This window comes from Sphaeramia orbicularis, chromosome 8 (assembly GCF_902148855.1).
Source record: "Sphaeramia orbicularis chromosome 8, fSphaOr1.1, whole genome shotgun sequence".
Lineage (NCBI taxonomy): Eukaryota > Metazoa > Chordata > Actinopteri > Kurtiformes > Apogonidae > Sphaeramia > Sphaeramia orbicularis.
The window spans coordinates 10,994,405-11,013,906 of record NC_043964.1 but is presented as its reverse complement, the minus strand read 5'-3'; the positions used below and the strand labels follow the sequence as shown (position 1 = coordinate 11,013,906).

Here is a 19,502-nt window from a genome sequence, read left to right as displayed (position 1 = left end):
TCCTTGAAGCCAATGCAAAAATTTCCAGATTCGATTAATTGAGTCAAATTGATTGAAAGGAGATATTGTATTACAGTTTTCCTGAGTTGAAGCTTCTTTGTGCATCACAATAAGCGTCCGTGTGAAACACAACAGTGGAACCAATGTTTAACAGCATAGAAATGAAGGAAACAAAGCTTTGATTCAGGAGAATTGTGGTTGAATGATTTTTTTGGATCACTTTGAATCGATTAATCGGTTGCAGCTCTAATATCAGTGTTTACTGTAAAAATGTCAACGTAAGATCCACATGAGACCTGATAATACTGACCTTTACGCAGACTGTGTGGACTGTGCTCTGTGGAGTGGGGGCATTGGCTGCTGCTCTGAGGACTACTGCTGGGGGGAACTGTTGGACCTGCCACCTGGATGGCTTTGTGTCCAATTACAGGGGAGAGCTCTTTACTCTTCAGTGAACTGAAAAAACAGGTGGACATTAGTGCTTGAACTGCAGGGAACACAATGCGTTATGATACTTCATCTTTATCACCTTGGTGCCCCAACTGTGCCACCATCACCATCACCATCATCATAATTTAACAAACTATTCCCAACAAGTTTCCCTCCGACCAGAAAATCAGAAAATGATGTCAATCAAGGTTTCACCAGGTACAACATAATGTCATGGTTCCCAACCCATTTTTTCCTGGTGTATGCCACGTTTCCACTACATGATATCGGTTCGACTCGGCTTTTTTGCGTTTCCATTACAAAAAGGACCGGGAATCTGGTACCCAGTACTAGTTTTTTGCTATCACCTCCGCTGAGGTTCCAGTACTGGGGACCAGATACTAAAACGTGACGTGTAAACACTGCAGACCAGTGATTGGTCAGAGAGTCGTCTCTGTGACCCACCGTTTTACAAAAAACAGATGCGGAAGTTTCCAGTGAAAATAGCAGTAGGTTAATCCACATGGTGACACCCCACAAAACTACACCATGGTTCGTAAAAATTCAGCATGAGCTTGATGAGACAACATGCAACGAGTGAGTTTATCAGCAACTCTGAGCAGACGACACGGAGGTAACACGTCGCATCGCTATGACGTCCAGCTACTCTAAAGTCGGTAGTATCCTGTAATGGAAATGGTCTCCAGGAATAGGACCTGGTACCCGAGTCGAGCCGAGTCGAGTTGAGTCGAGCCAGTTCCATGTAGTGGAAACACGGCATTAGAGCACAATCACACATTTACCAAAGGCTAGTGTGACATTGGTTTGTAATCCTATTTGAAAATGTTCCTTTTTAAAATGTGTGCATGGTGTATGCTATATACCCCCTTGACACAACAGAAGTGCCCCTTGTTGAAAGTCACAAGCATAGTGTCCAAACTAAACATCCAGTTGTATAAACACCTTATTTTTGCACAGCCAGTACCCTCATCTAACACATTGCACATGTAAGAAAAGGAAAGTGAAGTACATGAAATGAAGGACCCACCAATGTACATATTTTTCTCTTTTGCTACCGTATCATATAGTTTCATCTATAAGTAAAATCAGCAGGAGGAATATTCTAACACACAACGGCCTGTGTGCAGCTGTAAATAGAAAACTTGACATTTAAAACACAAACAACTCATACACATATTGTAGTATAGCATTGACATTCAGTGATACCATGTGACATATAATTAACTGCAATCTTGTGCAGTCACTTTGAGCTGTGTCTCCGGAAATCTACCATCCAAGTAAGAAGTCAAATGACAAGACAGAGTGTTATCAAGCAAGCTTGTCCTGATTGCTGACAGTGAATTGTTGTAATGATTCACGCTGTCGAGAATGATCGTAACACCAAAGACTTATGGGTAGGATACTGCCGCAGTCACTTTACACAAAGTCAGCATTTTGGTTGTAGCTGGAAGACTCTTGTGCTGCCAAAAGATATTCTATATTGCGTTGTAGCGAGACATTATTGCACACTTGCCATACCAAAGTTACAAAAAAAAACCCAAAACCTTTACCACAGTTTTTGCTGTTTAAAAAAATAATAAATACATTCATATGTCATTTGATAGCCATATGCAGCATTTCCCATGTATTTATTGTCTACTCAACACCAGCGTCAAACTATATAAACCAGTAACATCTGTAGTTGCTAGGCAACCCCCACGAGAGGCATCCCTGGACAACCTGAATGTTACAGAACCTGAAGTATGTAATTTGAAGGGGGAGGGAAAGAGCAAGTAGAAAACAGAGCCAGCAAGCTACAGGAGAGGAGACATACAGCTGCCACGCTGTGATGCGTCCACAGAGGCCGAGGGTGTGTTGTATTTACCTAGTCAGCCTGGGGGGTCCTCTCTCTCGGGCACATGGACAGGCAGCCCACGGTGGGGGCGGGGGCGCAGACGAAGGAAGGCTAGGGGGGTTGCCAAGGGACTGGTCATGGCGGGTTAGTACCAAGGGGGTTTTGATGTACAGTGGTGACGCATTAGTGTCTGGCGGGGGGGCGTGCGACATGTCACCAGGGGGGCTGTGCTTGGGGAAGTGTAGACAGCTGGGTTTGGGGTTCGAATTGATGTCAAGAGACGAGGAGGAAGAGGAAGAAGAGGAGGAAGGGGGCGGGGCTGGGGGAATGAAGCCAGACCAGCGCAAGGGGGGCGGGGGTGAGGCGGGGGGTTGAGACTCTGGACCTGGTGCCACGGGGCGAGCGCAGGGCGGGGGTTTGGGATAGAAGTGGTGTGGGGCAGTGTGGCACGAGGAGGTGGGGTAAGGGGGGGGTGGCCGGTCCTCCCCAGGGGGTGGGTGGGCATGAGAGGTGTCCGGCCGAATGGGCGACACGTTGTCTGAGCTGTAGATATTAAGAGAATAGACAGCACAAGAGAAACAGCTCTGATGATTGAACAGGGAGACGCATTGGAGCGATATAGGACAAGCTGTTTGGATGATTAGGGTGTTAGTGTGTTAGTTGGTCCGTGTTCAAAAAAGAAGGAAAAAAAAAAAGCATTTTATTGTGGGCAGTGGGCACTGAGCTTAGCACACAATCAGCTTAGTGCAAATACAAAGACAAGCACAAAGAAACAGCAAAAGAAAGTCATATTGGCAAAAGAAAAAAAGTGTGTAGGACTCCCTTTGTGATCACCTTGTGTCTGCACACTGCATGGAGCTGTGAGGATCTGTCTCTGCAGCCAAAGTGCTGGTCTGCAGCTTGCAATGATATCAAGCTGAACTGATGACTACTGTAAATATCTCCCCTCGGCTTCATATGGAAACCCTATCTGCCTTAATCCTATGTGACTTGTTTGCATTGCAGGTCCTGTCGTCAGCCCAGGGCAGCGTGGAACAGACACAAAACCCTTTCATTGGCTGAAAGAGCCACAGGAGAGAAGGGAGGGGAAGCCAGCCAAGCCAGAAGCCATATTATCTCTTTTCTGCCACACAGGCAGAGCCAGCGACCATGAAGTGATCATTCATGTGTTCAACTATGATAATCATACCATAGGGGAAAAAAATGGTGAAATCAGTGTCAACAGAAATGGAAAATAAATCACGACTAAAGCTGATAATGCCAAGCCACATCAATAGGATACTGGAATAAGTAGCATGCTGACAAGAACTTGCAGACTAAAGCATACTGCGATTTATCGAAACAAAACGTCCATGTACGAAATGGACGAGAAGAACCCCTCCGAGTTTAGAGCCGTTAAATCACCCAAAAGTGATAGAAATCGGACAGACCACAGGGGAAAAAAAACGAAGAAAAGTGGAGAAATCTTAAATAAACGGAATATGAGACATGACGGTGTTGACAGATACATTACATGGAAGCGTTGCAAATTAACTGGAGTATGATTATCACAGCCAAGGATCTTCATCATACAAAGCTGAAGAGGTTGATGATGGTGAGGATGATGATGGTCATGACGATACGTATGAGCTGGAGTGAACGACTGTAAAGCGGTGTCTCCCTGTTGACTTACCAAACCCTTTCTCCCGGGGGCGGTGTTGCCGAGGGGGAGGTGGTGAGCTCCCCAGGTTGCTCGGGGATCAGCGAGTCTGCGGGGGATCCAGAGCCCTGCATGCCCGGCGGGGTGGAGGAGGCTTTACGCGCCAACGTGGATGATCCCTTCCGAGACACCCAGGAGGTATCCATAACCCGCACACCCATACTGGAGGCAAGGATAATTACATAAGGTCATATATGATGTTAAAAGAGGAGGGGGTTTAGCGGGAAAAGGACATGATACAGTACCTTTGTATCTTCCTAATGCTGCATTAGTAGAGGAGAGAGGTAAAAGGGATATGAGGTCAAAAGTAATGCACACACAGGTCATAGTAACCTGACTAAAACCACCACAAATACACATGGAAATGGATGCACTTAACTTTTACATTAGGGCCGTGCAATAGACAGTCAAATGGAAAAAATGTTCATTGTTTCATATTTTATCTCTATTGTGTCGAAAATCGATTTTTACGGTAACAGTTGTCATTATTCGGATGACGCTTTGTGTTTTTCCACAGAGCACGAACGCAGGTGGTGTTGTTTACTTGTCAAACAGTTATATTTATTACGCAGCTTTGATTTACAGTTAACCCTTTGTTGGGTAAGTAACTATTTTTGGTCATTTCCACACACATTATAAGACAATAGTCGCTTTTTCATTAACCCTCAAATTGCGCGATTATAACTTGCGCATAAAAATTTACCTAATGAAAAATTGACAATTTCGCCAAAAGTATCATTTTTTTTATAATTAAAAGTTTTTGCACTGGCAAGAGGTGGTTTTTCGGGCGTAGCGCAAATGGTATATCAAGCAAAACTGCAATGGAAAGACTTTTTTTCGCAACTAGAGTTGACAGACGTCACAACAAGCGAAGAAGAAGAAACGTCGCGGTATGTGTGGACACACCAGGAAACCTGATCATTTTTTAATTTAGTACGAGATAGAGGGGTAATATATAATAATAATGAATATATCTGTAAATCAACACCATATTTACGTTCGTCGCTGTGCTTATGGAATGACTTCTCATGTCATCTCGTGATAATAAATAAACAAATCATCGCATTTGTGATTTGATGGTAAAAAACTGACATTCTGCATTGTTCTTTTTCTTTAAATAGAGAAAAAGTAGTGGCTTTTTCATTGACCCTCAAATCGTGCAAATATTACTTGAGCATAAAAATTTACCTAATAGAAAAACGACAATATCGCCAAAAGTCTAATTTTTCCGTTAAAAGTTTTTGCGCTGGCAAGACGTGGTTTTTCGGGCATAGCACAAATGGTATATCAAGCAAAATTGCAATGGAAAGACTTTTTTTTGCAACTAGAGTCAGATGAATTTAAAAAACGGATGTTGACGGACGTTACAACAAGCGAAGAAGAAGAAACGTCGCGGTTTGTGTGGACAAACCAAGAAACCCGATAATTTTTTAATTTAGTATGAGATAGAGGGGTAATATATAATAATAATGAATATATCTGTAAATCAACACCATATTTACGTTTGTCGCTGTGCTTATGGAATGACTTCTCGTGTCATCTCATGATTGTAAATAAACAAATCATCGCATTTGTGATTTAATGGTAAAAACTAACATTCTGCATTGTTCTTTTTCTTTAAATAGAGAAACAGTAGTCGCTTTTTCATTGACCCTCAAATCGCACAAATATTACTTACGCATAAAAATTTACATAATAGAAAAACGACAATATCGCCAAAAGTCTCATTTTTCCGTTAAAAGTTTTTGCGCTGGCCAGAGGTGTTTTTTTAGGCGTAGTGCAAATGGTTTGTCACGTAAAATTGCAATGGAAAGACCTTTTTTCGCAACTAGAGTCAGGTGAATTAAAAAAACGGATGTTACAACAAGCGAAGAAGAAGAAGAAACATGTCGCGGTATGTGTGGACACACCAGGAAACCGGATCATTTCTTAATTTAGTACGAGATAGAGGGGTAATATATAATAATAATAATGAATATATCTGTAAATCAACACCATATTTACGTTCGTCGCTGTGCTTATGGAATGACTTCTCGTGTCATCTCGTGATAATAAATAAACAAATCATCGCATTTGTGATTTAATGATAAAAAACTGACATTCTGCATTGTTCTTTTTCTTTAAATAGAGAAACAGTAGTCACTTTTTCATTGACCCTCAAATCGCGCAAATATTACTTGCGCATAAAAATTTACCCTAATAGAAAAACGACAATATCACCAAAAGTCTCATTTATCCCTTGAAAGTTTTTGCGCTGGCAAGAGGTGGTTTTTCGGGCATAGCGCAAATGGTATATCAAGCAAAACTGCAATGGAAAGACTTTTTTTTGCAACTAGAGTCAGATGAATTTAAAAAACGGATGTTGACGGACGTTACAACAAGCGAAGAAGAAGAAACGTCGCGGTTTGTGTGGACAAACCAAGAAACCCGATAATTTTTTTAATTTAGTATGAGATAGAGGGGTAATATATAATAAGTAAAGTAAAGTAAGTAAAGTAAATTTTATTTATAGAGCACTTTTCACAGACAGAGTCACAAAGTGCTTTATCAATTCAAATCAGAATCAAATTAAGTTTACAGAGACCCAACAGAATCCTTCAGGAGCAAACACTTGTGATTGGTGACAGTGGCGAGGAAAAACTTCCCTTTAACGGGCAGAAACCTGGAGCAGACCCAGACTCCTGAAGGATGGCTGTCTGCCTTGAGCAGTTGGGGTTAAAGAGAGAGAGAGAGAGTAAAGGAGGAGAAAAGAGAGAGTGATAGAGATATAGAGAGACTGGGGGGGGGGGGGGGGGGGGATGACACATGGAGTACGTTATGATGAATACATAGAGCGTAATCAGTCTGTGGTGGTCCTGGGTCAGGTGGGAGACTAAAAAGCCTTTTTGAACAGGAGGGTTTTGAGGTGTTTCTTAAAGCTCTCTACAGAGTCCATGGACCGTAGGTGTAGAGGCAGGTCATTCCATAGACGTGGTGCCACAGCTTTAAAAGACCTGTCACCGCGTGTGCTAAAACAGGTCCGTGGAACCATCAGCAGGTGCTATCCTGAAGACCTCATTAATAATAATGAATATATCTGTAAATCAACACCATATTTACGTTTGTCGCTGTGCTTATGGAATGACTTCTCGTGTCATCTCATGATTGTAAATAAACAAATCATTGCATTTGTGATTTAATGGTAAAAACTAACATTCTGCATTGTTCTTTTTCTTTAAATAGAGAAACAGTAGTCGCTTTTTCATTGACCCTCAAATCGCACAAATATTACTTACGCATAAAAATTTACATAATAGAAAAACAACAATATCGCCAAAAGTCTCATTTTTCCGTTAAAAGTTTTTGCGCTGGCCAGAGGTGGTTTTTTAGGCGTAGCGCAAATGGTTTGTCACGCAAAATTGCAATGGAAAGACCTTTTTTCACAACTAGAGTCAGGTGAATTAAAAAAACGGATGTTACAACAAGCGAAGAAGAAGAAGAAACATGTCGCGGTATGTGTGGACACACCAGGAAACCGGATCATTTCTTAATTTAGTACGAGATAGAGGGGTAATATATAATAATAATAATGAATATATCTGTAAATCAACACCATATTTACGTTCGTCGCTGTGCTTATGGAATGACTTCTCGTGTCATCTCGTGATAATAAATAAACAAATCATCGCATTTGTGATTTAATGATAAAAAACTGACATTCTGCATTGTTCTTTTGCTTTAAATAGAGAAACAGTAGTCACTTTTTCATTGACCCTCAAATCGCGCAAATATTACTTGCGCATAAAAATTTACCCTAATAGAAAAACGACAATATCACCAAAAGTCTCATTTATCCCTTGAAAGTTTTTGCGCTGGCAAGAGGTGGTTTTTCGGGCGTAGCGCAAATGGTATGTCAAGCAAAACTGCAATGGAAAGATCTTTTTTCGCAACTAGAGTCAGATGAATTTAAAAAACGGATGTTGACGGATGTTACAAGTGAAGAAGAAGAAACATGTTGCGGTATGTGTGGACACACCAGAAAACCCAATAATTTTTTAATTTAGTACGAGATAGAGGGGTAATATACAATAATAATGAATATATCTGTAAATCAACACCATATTTACGTTCGTCGCTGTGCTTATGGAAAGACTTCTCGTGTCATCTCGTGATAATAAATAAACAAATCATCGCATTTGTGATTTAATAGTAAAAAACTGACATTCTGCATTGTTCTTTTTCTTTAAATAGAGAAACAGTAGTGGCTTTTTCATTAACCCCCAAATCGTGCAAATATTACTTAGGCATAAAAATTTACCTAACAGAAAAACGACAATATCGCCAAAAGTCTAATTTTTCCGTTAAAAGTTTTTGCGCTGGCAAGAGGTGGTTTTTTAGGCGTAGCCCAAATGGTTTGTCACGCAAAATTACAATGGAAAGACCTTTTTTCGCAGCTAGAGTCAGGTGAATAAAAAAACGGGTGTTGATGTACGTTACAAGCAAAGAAGAAGAAGAAACGTGTTTTATGTGTGGACACATCAGGAAACCCGATAATTTTTTAATTTAGTACGAAATAGAGGGGTAATATATAATAATAATAATAATAATAATGAATATATCTGTAAATCAACACCATATTTACGTTCGTCAATGTGCTTATGGAAAGACTTCTTGCGTTGTCTCGTGATAATAAATAAACAAATCATCGCATGTGTGATTTAAACGAAAAACCGACATTATGCACTTCTGTTTTTTCGACATTTAGTAAATATTGGTAAAGTTTTGCGAAGACGTCCAATGGAAAAGCAACTAGTGATAGCAACAGTTAAAGTGAGGCAACGATCTCAGGTCCAATGTGGTCTCCAGGGTCTGTAGGTTTGTGAGGTACCATGAAGTAATGGTACTAATGTAAGGAATGACATTCAAAGGGATAATGTGGATGTGGACAGGGGTCTGGATCAGCACTTATGTTGTTGTAATGTTCTAAAAGTGATGTTCTAATGTTCTAAAAGAATGTTCCTTTCACCTTACATGTGTTTTTTTTGTTATTTTTCACATATACTTAGATGAAATAGTCTTTTATTCCAGATACAGTATTTAATTTTTTGTTGGACTGTCTTGTGCTTTATTAATGCAATTTATTATTATTATTATTATTATTATTATTATTATTATTATTATCATTATTATTATTATTATTATTATTATTATTATTATTATTATTATTGATAATAATAATAATCTCGTAATCATGACTTTTAATCTCGCAATTATTACTTTTATCTCATAATTTCAAATCATGTCATAATTCTGACTTTTTATCACAATGTCGACTTTTAATCCCGTAATTATGACTTTTTATCTCATAATTTTGACTTTTTTAATCTCATAATTATGGCTTTTTATCGTAATTTAACTTTTTTAAATCTCATAATCACGACTTTTTATCTCAATTTTGACTTTTTATGTCATAATTATGACTTTTAATATCATAATTTCACCTTCTTATCTCATAATTATGACTTTTTCATCATAATTTTGACTTTTATCTCATAATTCTGACTTTTTCCCCCCCTCATAATTATGACTTTTTATCTCATAACTTTGACTTTTTTTAATCTCATAATTATGACTTTTAATCTCATAATTTCAATTTCTTATCTCATAATTATGACTTTTTATCATAATTTCGACATTTTATCTCATAATTACCTCCGCCAAGGAGGTTATGTTGTCATCTATGTTTTGATCTGCCTTGGCGGCGGTCTGCGCTCTCCGAGTGCTTTTCTAGTTTGGTCATATTGCACAGCCCTTGCCTGAAACAATACATTATTGTCCATTTATAGCATATAGTATATATAGGAATAAGATGAGATCCACAGTGGCAGCGTGAAGCAGAAAGGATATTACAGAGGTGACAGGATGTCAGCACAAATAACCAGCCTGCACTTATCTACTAAGCACCAATTACAATGCCTGTTTTGTCTAATTGATGTAAATGGTCTCAGAGAAATACAGAGGGCAAACATTCTTTATCCTAAGAAGCTCATTATGGTAAAAAGATACACACTCTGTTATTACTGATAGCTGCTTGTTTCAAGATGAACAGTTTTAATTCGATGCTGGCGGAGAATAGTGATATTAATTGTTGCCAGTGCTTTTCCACTGGCTGGATGAATGAGTCAGGCCAGGTGATGCGCTAGCCAGACTGTGAAGGAGGGGCTGGGGGGGGGGGTGGGTGGGAGGATGGTAAGTTAGCACTGGAGAAAATATTTCCTGAGAAAAACAGAGGTAACCAGCAGCCCTCCATCAGAGACATGTTGCCATGGAGACAATGCCACTCAATGCGGTTCAGTGCCATGTATTCAAATGAGGCTTGTTGTCAGGTTTGTCATGTGATGAAATGTGATAAAGCAGGATGTGAATCTATGAGCTGGAATGATGGAAAAGCCACATATACAATGGAAGTATCACCTCTGCGTGGGCTGGCGGGGGTCAGGATTCACTGGATGCGTGAATACTCTGCAAAGGTAACCAGCTTTAGTTGGAGGATACTGGCTTAGTGTATTTTTGCTGCAGCTAACTGTGAACTTTACCCATGGTGGGATAAATAAAAGCTTATCTTCCCTTATCTTAACTCATCTTATCTTTCCATCACCTTACCTTATTTTTCCTTTCCTTTACCTTCATTACATTACCTCATCTTTCCTTTCCTTTACCTTCATTACCGTATCTTATCTTTCCTTTCCTTTCATTAACTTCCCTTATCTTATCTGTACCTTCATAACCTTTCCATATCTTATCTTATCTCTCTATTACCTTGCCTTACCTTCCCTTTTCCTTTATTTTTCCTTCATTTCCTTATCTTATCTTCTTATCTTTCCTTTCCATTCCCTTCCTTTCATTCCCTACCCTTCTCTTATCTTATCTGTACCTTCCCTTATCTTATCTGCACCATCATTACCTCCCCTCTCCTTATCTTATTTTACCTGATCTTATCTGTACCTTCATTACCTTTCCGTATCTCATCTTTTCTTTCCATTACCTTACTTTATCTTTTCCTTTCCTTAGCTTTACCTTTATTATCTTATCTTATCTTTCCTTTCCTTTACCTTCATTACCTTATTTTACATTTCCTGTCATTACCTTCCCTTATCTTATCTAATCTTATCTGTACCTTCATTACCTTCCCCTATCTCATCTTATCTTTCCATTACCTTACCTCATCTTTTCCTTTCCTCATCTTATCATTACCTTCATTACCTTCCCTTATCTTATCTTTCCTTTCCTTTACTTTCATTACCTTATTTTACATTTCCTGTCATTACCTTCCCCTATCTCATCTTATCTTTCCATTACCTTACCTTATCTTTTCCTTTCCTTATCTTATCATTACCTTCCCTTATCTTATCTTTCCTTTACATTCATTACCTTATCTTGCCTTTCCTTTCCTTTTATTACCTTCCCTTATCTTATCTTATTTTATCTTTCCACTACCTTACCTTATCTTACCTTTTCTTTTCCTTTCCTTTCCTTTCCTTTCCTTATCTTATCTGTACCTTTCTTACCTTCCCTTCCCTTATCTTATCTTGTCTTATCTTTCATTACCGTATCTTATCTTTTTCTTTCCTTATTTTATCATTACCTTATCTTATCTTTTTCTTTCCTTATTTTATCATTACCTTCCCTTATCTTAACTTATCTTATCTTTCCTTTACATTCATTGCCTTCTCTTACCTTTCCTTTCCTTTTACTACCTTCCTTTATCTTATTTTATCTTTCCATTTCCTTACCTTATCTTACCTTTTCTTCTCTTCTCTTTTCCTTTCCTTTCCTTTCCTTTCCTTTCCTTATCTGTACCTTTATTACATTCCCTTATCTTATCTAGTCTTATATTTCCCTTACCTTACCTTATCATTTCCTTTCCCTTCATTACCTCCCCTTATCTTATCTTTTCTCTCCCTTACCTTACCTTACCCTATCTTATCCTTTCCTTTCCCTTCATTACCTCCCCTTACCTTACCTCACCTCCTCTTTAGTTGTGAAATAGTCACCCTTGTCAAATATCAGACTTAATATCAGATGTTTGAGAGCATGCGGAGGCGGAAATCGAGGAGAAAAAAACAAAATAAAGAGGCAGAGAGTCAGAGGTGGTTTTAGCAGAAGGATGCACTTGGCATCATACCCATCCTTCTTGTAAAACTCCAGCATCATGTTATCAGTGGCGACGCTTAGTGGGCGCCGGCTCTGGTCGTGCTGCTGCTTGCGATCGGATTGGTCCATGTCTGGGGAGGGCATGGAGCTGTAGTTGGAGTTGTGGTTGGTGTGGACCGGGCTGCCGTAGCTGCCCGTCAGGTTGAATTCAATGTCTGGGGAGGAGCACAAACTCTATGAGTGCATAGTCTGTTACTGTTTTAGGCTGTTTGTTGAGCTAAGTGTGTTTTTACTGTAGAACATTAGTCTGAAATATTACAATCTACGCTGCAGGGATGGGAATGAGATAACAATTTGAAATGATAAATAAATAAAATACCCTTTCAAGTTGGTAAGTAAAAGCAGATGGTAATAAACTGTTGAGCACAGAGTTGGAATAATTTTATTTTCAGACAAATTCCTCTTTTTTCTATTTATACACATCAGTTTTCACCTTTTACCAGGTGCAATCACTAGTTATACTGTATATCACAGGTGTCAAACATGTGGCCTGGGGGCCAAAACTGGCCCGCCAAAGGTTCCAATCCGGCCCGTGGGATGAATTTGTGAAATGCAAAAATTACACTCAAGACATTAACAGTTAATCCTTTTATTTTAGGGCGCATATAAAGCCTTACTTTAGTCTCAAGTGGGTCAGATCAGTAAAATACTACCATAAAAACCTACAAATAATGACACAAAAAAAAAAAAAAATGAAAAACTAGAGATGTCCTAAGAGAAGTAAGTGCAATTTTGCCAATATTCTGCCAGTTACTAAAATATTTTGTGTATTTGAAGTATTTGTGTAAGTGAAAATTAGGGCATCAAACTCAAAAATAATATCATAATAACCTATAAATAATGACAACACCACTTTTTTTCTCTTTGATTTGGTGCAAAAAACATTAAATTGTGAAAATGTTTACATTAACAAACTATCCTTTAAAATGTGAATAGCTTGAACTAATATGAACAACCTGAAATGTCTGAAGAAAATTAAATGCAATTTTAACAATATTCTACTTGTTACAAAATGTTTTGTGCCGTTAGTTTTCACCTTTAACCAGGTACGATCACTAGTTATACTGTATATCACAGGTGTCAAACATGCGGCCCGGGGGCCAAAACTGGCCCGCCAAAGGCTCCAATCCGGCCCGTGGGATGAATTTGTGAAATGCAAAAATTACACTCAAGATATTAACAGTTAATCCTTTTATTTTAGGGCGCATATAAAGCCTTACTTTAGTCTCAAGTGGGTCAGATCAGTAAAATACTACCATAAAAACCTACAAATAATGACACAAAAAAAAAAAAAAAGAAAAACTAGAGATGTCCTAAGAGAAGTAAGTGCAATTTTGCCAATATTCTGCCAGTTACTAAAATATTTTGTGTATTTGATGTATTTGTGTAAGTGAAAATTAGGGCATCAAATCTCAAAAATAATATCATAATAACCTATAAATAATGACAACACCACTTTTTTTTTCTCTTTGATTTAGTGCAAAAAACATTAACCCTTTCATGCACGAATTATGAGAACCTTAATCAAAATTTCTTCCTGAGTGTTTTTATTCTTCTTCAGGCATGAAAAAAACAATGCGATTGAAAATTTTCTTCTGAAAAATACATTTAAAAAAAATAAAATAAAAATAATTTAAACAATTAAAAAAATACATGAAATAATAATAATGAAAAAAAAAAATTCTTATGGACCTATTTTTCATGAAGTTGCAAAAATGTCCATTCACACCACACATTTAATTTTTGACGCACAGAAACATGTATTTACTGATAAATTGTGTGAAAACTATGGGGAGGGCTTTGTGATTCTAGGGGTTTATGCTCAGAAGAGATCAACAAAATGTTACCAATTCATGTCAGAAAAGATATGTAGTGTCTTAAAACTTTAATAAAGATATGTGTGAAAAAAAAAACAAACAAACAACGAAAACAACAAAATCCATGAATATAGGAGAGAAAAGCTGTAGAATAGCTGTCCACTGTAGTGACCAGTATGCATGAAAGGGTTAAATTATGAAAATGTTTACATTAACAAACTATCCTTTAAAATGTGAATGGCTTGAACTAATATGAACAACCTGAAATGTCTGAAGAAAATTAAATGCAATTTTAACAATATTCTACTTGTTACAAAATGTTTTGTGCCGTTAGTTTTCACCTTTAACCAGGTGCGATCACTAGTTATACTGTATATCACAGGTGTCAAACATGCGGCCCGGGGGCCAAAACTGGCCCGCCAAAGGCTCCAATCCGGCCCGTGGGATGAATTTGTGAAATGCAAAAATTACACTCAAGATATTAACAGTCAATCCTTTTATTTTAGGGCCCATATAAAGCCTTACTTTAGTCTCAAGTGGGTCAGATCAGTAAAATACTACCATAAAAACCTACAAATAATGACAATTCCAATTTTTCTTCTGTTTTAGTGTAAAAAAAAAAGTGAAATTACATGGAAATGTGTAAATTTACAAACTAGCCTTTCACAAAAGAATATGAAAAACTAGAGATGTCCTAAGAGAAGTAAGTGCAATTTTGCCAATATTCTGCCAGTTACTAAATATTTTGTGTATTTGAAGTATTTGTGTAAATGAAAATGAGGGCATCCAACTCAAAAATAATATCATATAATAACCTATAAATAATGACAACACCATTTTTTTCTCTTTGATTTCATGCAAAAAACATCAAATTATGAAAATGTTTACATTAACAAACTATCCTTTAAAATGTGAATAGCTTGAACAAATATGAACAACCTGAAATGTCTGAAGAAAATTAAATGCAATTTTAACAATATTCTACTTGTTACAAAATGTTTTGTGCCTTTGTAAATCTGATCTGTAATGCACATGTAGAAATGATAAATTGAAGCATAATATTGATAAAATTTTACTTATATTTCTTAACAAATTCCATTTTTTTCAGGTTATTCACATCCTTTTGGTTTGGATAGTTTGTAAATGTAAATATCGGCATAATTGAATGTTATTTTTTGCACTAAAACAATTTGCAGTTGTCATTATTTATTGGCTATCATGCTATTATTTTACTGGTCTGGCCCACGTCAGGTTAAATTGGGCTGAATGTGGCCCCCAGAAGAAAATGAGTTTGACACCCCTGCTGTATATATTGTATTTTTCTCAAGAATAAATCACAATGACTCAATCATTTCATTAGAAGATATTTTCATTGTTCCTACTGGTTTCTACAAGTTCAATTTAATACTTTTTAAGACCTTTTTAAGACTACTTAGAACATAATTTAATCCTTATTTCACAGCCATACTGGCAAAAAATTGTCACTCCTAGAATTTAGGAAAATGTATTTATTTACTCCAGTTATGTTTTCAGACATATTTTTCTTTTTTTCTGTTTATACACATCAGTTTTCACCTTTAACCAGGTGCAATAACTATATATACTGTATATATTAAGTTTATCTCAAGAATAAATCACATTGACAAAAACATTTCATTAGAAGATATTTTCATTGTTCCTACAGGTTTCTGCAAGTTCAATTTAAGACTTTTTAAGACCTTTTTATGACTACTTAGAACAGAATTTAATCCTTATTTCACAGCCATACTGGAAAAAATGTGTGACTCCTAGAATTTAGGAAAATGTATTTATTTACTCTGATTTTGTTTTCAGACACATTCCTTTTTTTATATTTATACTCATCCGTTTTCACCTGTAACCAGGTGCAACAACTATATATACTGTATATACTGAGTTTATCTCAAGAAAAAAATCACAATGACTCAATCATTTCATTAGAAGATATTTTCATTGTTCTTACAGGTTTCTGCAAGTTAAATTTAAGACTTTTTAAGACCTTTTTAAAACTAATTAGAACAGAATTTAATCCCTATTTCACAGCCATACTGGCAGAAATGTGTGACTCCTAGAATTTAGGAAAATGTATTTATTTACTCTGATTTTGTTTTCAGACACATTCCTTTTTTTTTTTTTCTATTTATACACATCAGTTTTCACCTTTAACCAGGTGCAACAACTATATATACTATATATATTGAGTTAATCTCAAGAAAAAAATCACAATGACCAAATAATTTCATTAGAACATATTTTAAGTTCCTACAGGTTTCTGCAAGTTAAATTTAAGGCTTTTTAAGACCTTTTTAAGACTACTTAGAACAGAATTGAATGCCCATTTCACAGCCATACTGGCAAAAAATGTGTGACTCCTAGAATTTAGGAAAATATATTTATTTACTGATTTTTTCAGACACGTTCCTTTTTTTCTATTTATATTGTACATGTCAGTTTTCACCTTTACAGTTTATCAGTGCTTATACATGTTATACATTCATAAAAATACATTTATTCAACATTTTTTGTCGTGAAACCTCCTGCAATTACACAACATATTTGTCAATTAAACAAGTCTTGTTAAACTTACCGAACGAATACTTCTTTTATGGATAATTGTCAGTAATTTTATCTCATTTTATTTATTGATTTTTTTTTTTTAATTTTTTTTTTTTTACAGTATTAAACTTTAAATTAACAGTTTAATCTCATAAATAGAAAAGAAATATTTGTGAAATTATGATACATTTGCAAATGTATTTTAACTGCATTTTTCTGTGAAAAAAGAAAAAAAAATCTTTTAAAAAACTGAATTTTTTTGGTTATTTACAGTTAGTTTTTTTCGTGTTATTTTACATTTGACATGTAAAATCACAGTCTGTTTTTGTCATTTCATTGATATTTTCCTGTTTCTTAAAAATACAGGAAAAAACTGTAAAATAAACAGTGAAAATTCGGTTAAATTATAGATTTTTTTTACAGTGTGGTTTTGTTTTACTGTGTGTTTTAGGGTCAAAATAGGGTGGAATAACAGAAAAAGACAGAGGAATTAAATTTTGACAGATTTTTACTAAATAAGGCACTCAGAATGTACATCAATAAGAGATTTAGGATGTTGAACATGAACTGTGAACTTGAACACACCAAACAACAACAAGGATTTGAATTTTTTTGGTAATTCACAGTTACAGTTTTTGTTTTTGTTTTTTTGTGTTATTTTACATTTGACATGTAAAATCACAGTCTGTTTTTGTCATTTCTTTGATATTTTCCTGTTTCTTAAAAACACAGGAAAAAACTGTAAAATAAACAGTGAAAATTCGGTTAAATTACAGATTTTTTTTTTTACGGTGCAGCATTAGCCTCTGCTGCCTCCTTGTTCAGTGTATCTCTGTATAAACACAGGGTTTTCTGTCTTTCTCTGTCGTTCAAACCAGCGTAGGGAACCCTCTGGAGTCCCTGATAACGCTGAACGCATGATCAAATGACACGACTGGTTCAAGAAACAACCGAGCCACACATACCGATTCTTCTGCCTTTTCCCTCAACAAAGACCCACTGAAGGGATCGTTGTTCCATCGTAATCAGTGTAGTTTACAAAGGCGGCTTCAGCCACAGGTGCGTTCCCAAACAATATTATTTGGTTTTGTTTTGATTGAGAGAAAATTATTTTAGTGTCTATTTTATGACCTGACATGACCTTACAGTACGTCTTTGAGCACCTAGAAAAGCACTATATAAAACCAATTATTATTATTATTATTATTATTATTATTATTATTATTATTATGAAGAGATCCCACACTATATGTATACACTTTCATATTTTTATCTTTGCCCAGTCCATCTACAGTTGCGGAAAAAATTATTAGACCATCAAAAGTCATCAAAAACAATGGTTATGCAATCCAGTACTAACTCCTGTGTGTATCATGTGACTAAAACAGACAGAAAAGAAAATATGGAATGCCTAAAAGCACTGTTTTTGTCAGTACAATGACATAGGAAGTGATTTTGGTTATTATCAAGAAAACATGGAAAATTGAAAGATATCAGCTCTGAAATTAAACTGTTATGAGCTATTTTTGTTGTTATTATTATATTTGTCCAAACAAATGTACCTTTAGTTGTACCAGGCATTAAAATGAACAAGAAATTGAAGAAAACAAGGGGTGGTCTAATAATTTTTTTCTGTGACTGTATAATATTACATGCATTTGGTTAATTGCATAATTGCCTAAGTCATACACTATATAGACAACAGTATTGGGACACGTTGAATTCAGGTGTTTCTTTTCTAACAGAACAAAACAAAACAATAATGACAAATGTCATAATATAGTTTTATATTGTCATAACTAAATATAAATATATTATTTTGGTTTAAATAAAATGGTTTTTACTTAATTTTTCTCAACACTAATTTTGTTTTTGTTTTTTTTTAATCCATGACTATGATTTTAAATGTTCTACCTCTAAATTTCTAAAATATTTTTCATGCTCTGACTGTAAATAATAATTTTCCACCACAACTAACCATCTACTTTCTTCACATTTCACTTAGGAAGAAAAATCTTCCACTAAACTTTAAGGAAATATTGATATTTCTAAACTATATGGACAAAAATATAGAGACACATCATGTCTGCAGCTGTAGGATGTCCTGTTCATGCTGATTTGAGATATAAACATCAATATTTATGATATTTATCCCAATATAAAACTAGATTATGACATTTGTCATTATTGTTTTGTGTCCTAATACTTTTCTTCCTCAGTGAGATATGAAGAAAGTAGAGTTAGTTGTGGTACGAAGTTATTATTCACAGTCAGAGCATGACAAATATTTTAGATATTTAGAGGTAGGACATTTAAAATCATAGTCGTAGATTAAAAAAAAAAATTCAATGTTGAGAGTAAACAAGTAAAAACCATCTCTGAGGCATTTTAGAAGCAATGATAACACTTTAAACCAAACTAACTAATGCAATGCCATGATATTTATCACAGTATAAAACAATATTGTGACATTAGTCATTATTGTTTTGTATCCTAAACCCATGGTAGAACACAAACACCTGAATTCAACATGTCCCAATATTTTTCTTCCTCAGTGAGATGTGAAGAAAGTACAGTTAGTTATGGTAGAAAATTATTATTTACAGGCAGAGCACAAAAAATATTTTAGAAATTTAGAGGTCGAACATTTAAAATCATAGTCATGGATTAAAAACTCATTTATCTAAGATTGCTTTTAATGTTTAATCCTAATGTTTAATGTTTAACTGTTTTATACATATATATAAATGCCTTTTTGCACCTGCTTTTAATCTGTTTTTAATATGTCTGGTTTATGTTTTTATCTGCTGCATGTAAAGTGTGTTTGAGTTCTATGAAAAGCGCTATACAAATTTAATGTATTATTATTATTATTATTATTATTATTATTATTATCATCATCATCATCATCATCATCATCATCATCATCATCAGT

At 35.7% G+C, this 19,502-nt stretch overlaps 1 protein-coding gene across 2 annotated transcripts in view; it reads right to left on the bottom strand.

Annotated features, from left to right (window-relative positions):
• Positions 1-19,502, bottom strand: part of LOC115424281 (rho GTPase-activating protein 44-like) — a 127,607-nt gene that overhangs the window by 3,336 nt on the left and 104,769 nt on the right. The window contains exons 16-21 of one of the 2 annotated variants that reach the window (XM_030141439.1): positions 12,148-12,331; positions 10,437-10,484; positions 4,229-4,246; positions 3,957-4,145; positions 2,315-2,827; positions 311-456 (exon numbers count right to left, since the gene is read on the bottom strand). In XM_030141439.1, coding sequence (XP_029997299.1) covers positions 311-456; positions 2,315-2,827; positions 3,957-4,145; positions 4,229-4,246; positions 10,437-10,484; positions 12,148-12,331 — 1,098 coding nt within the window. The remainder of the gene's footprint in view (positions 1-310; positions 457-2,314; positions 2,828-3,956; positions 4,146-4,228; positions 4,247-10,436; positions 10,485-12,147; positions 12,332-19,502) is intronic. The other variant, XM_030141440.1, reaches the window with a different exon arrangement.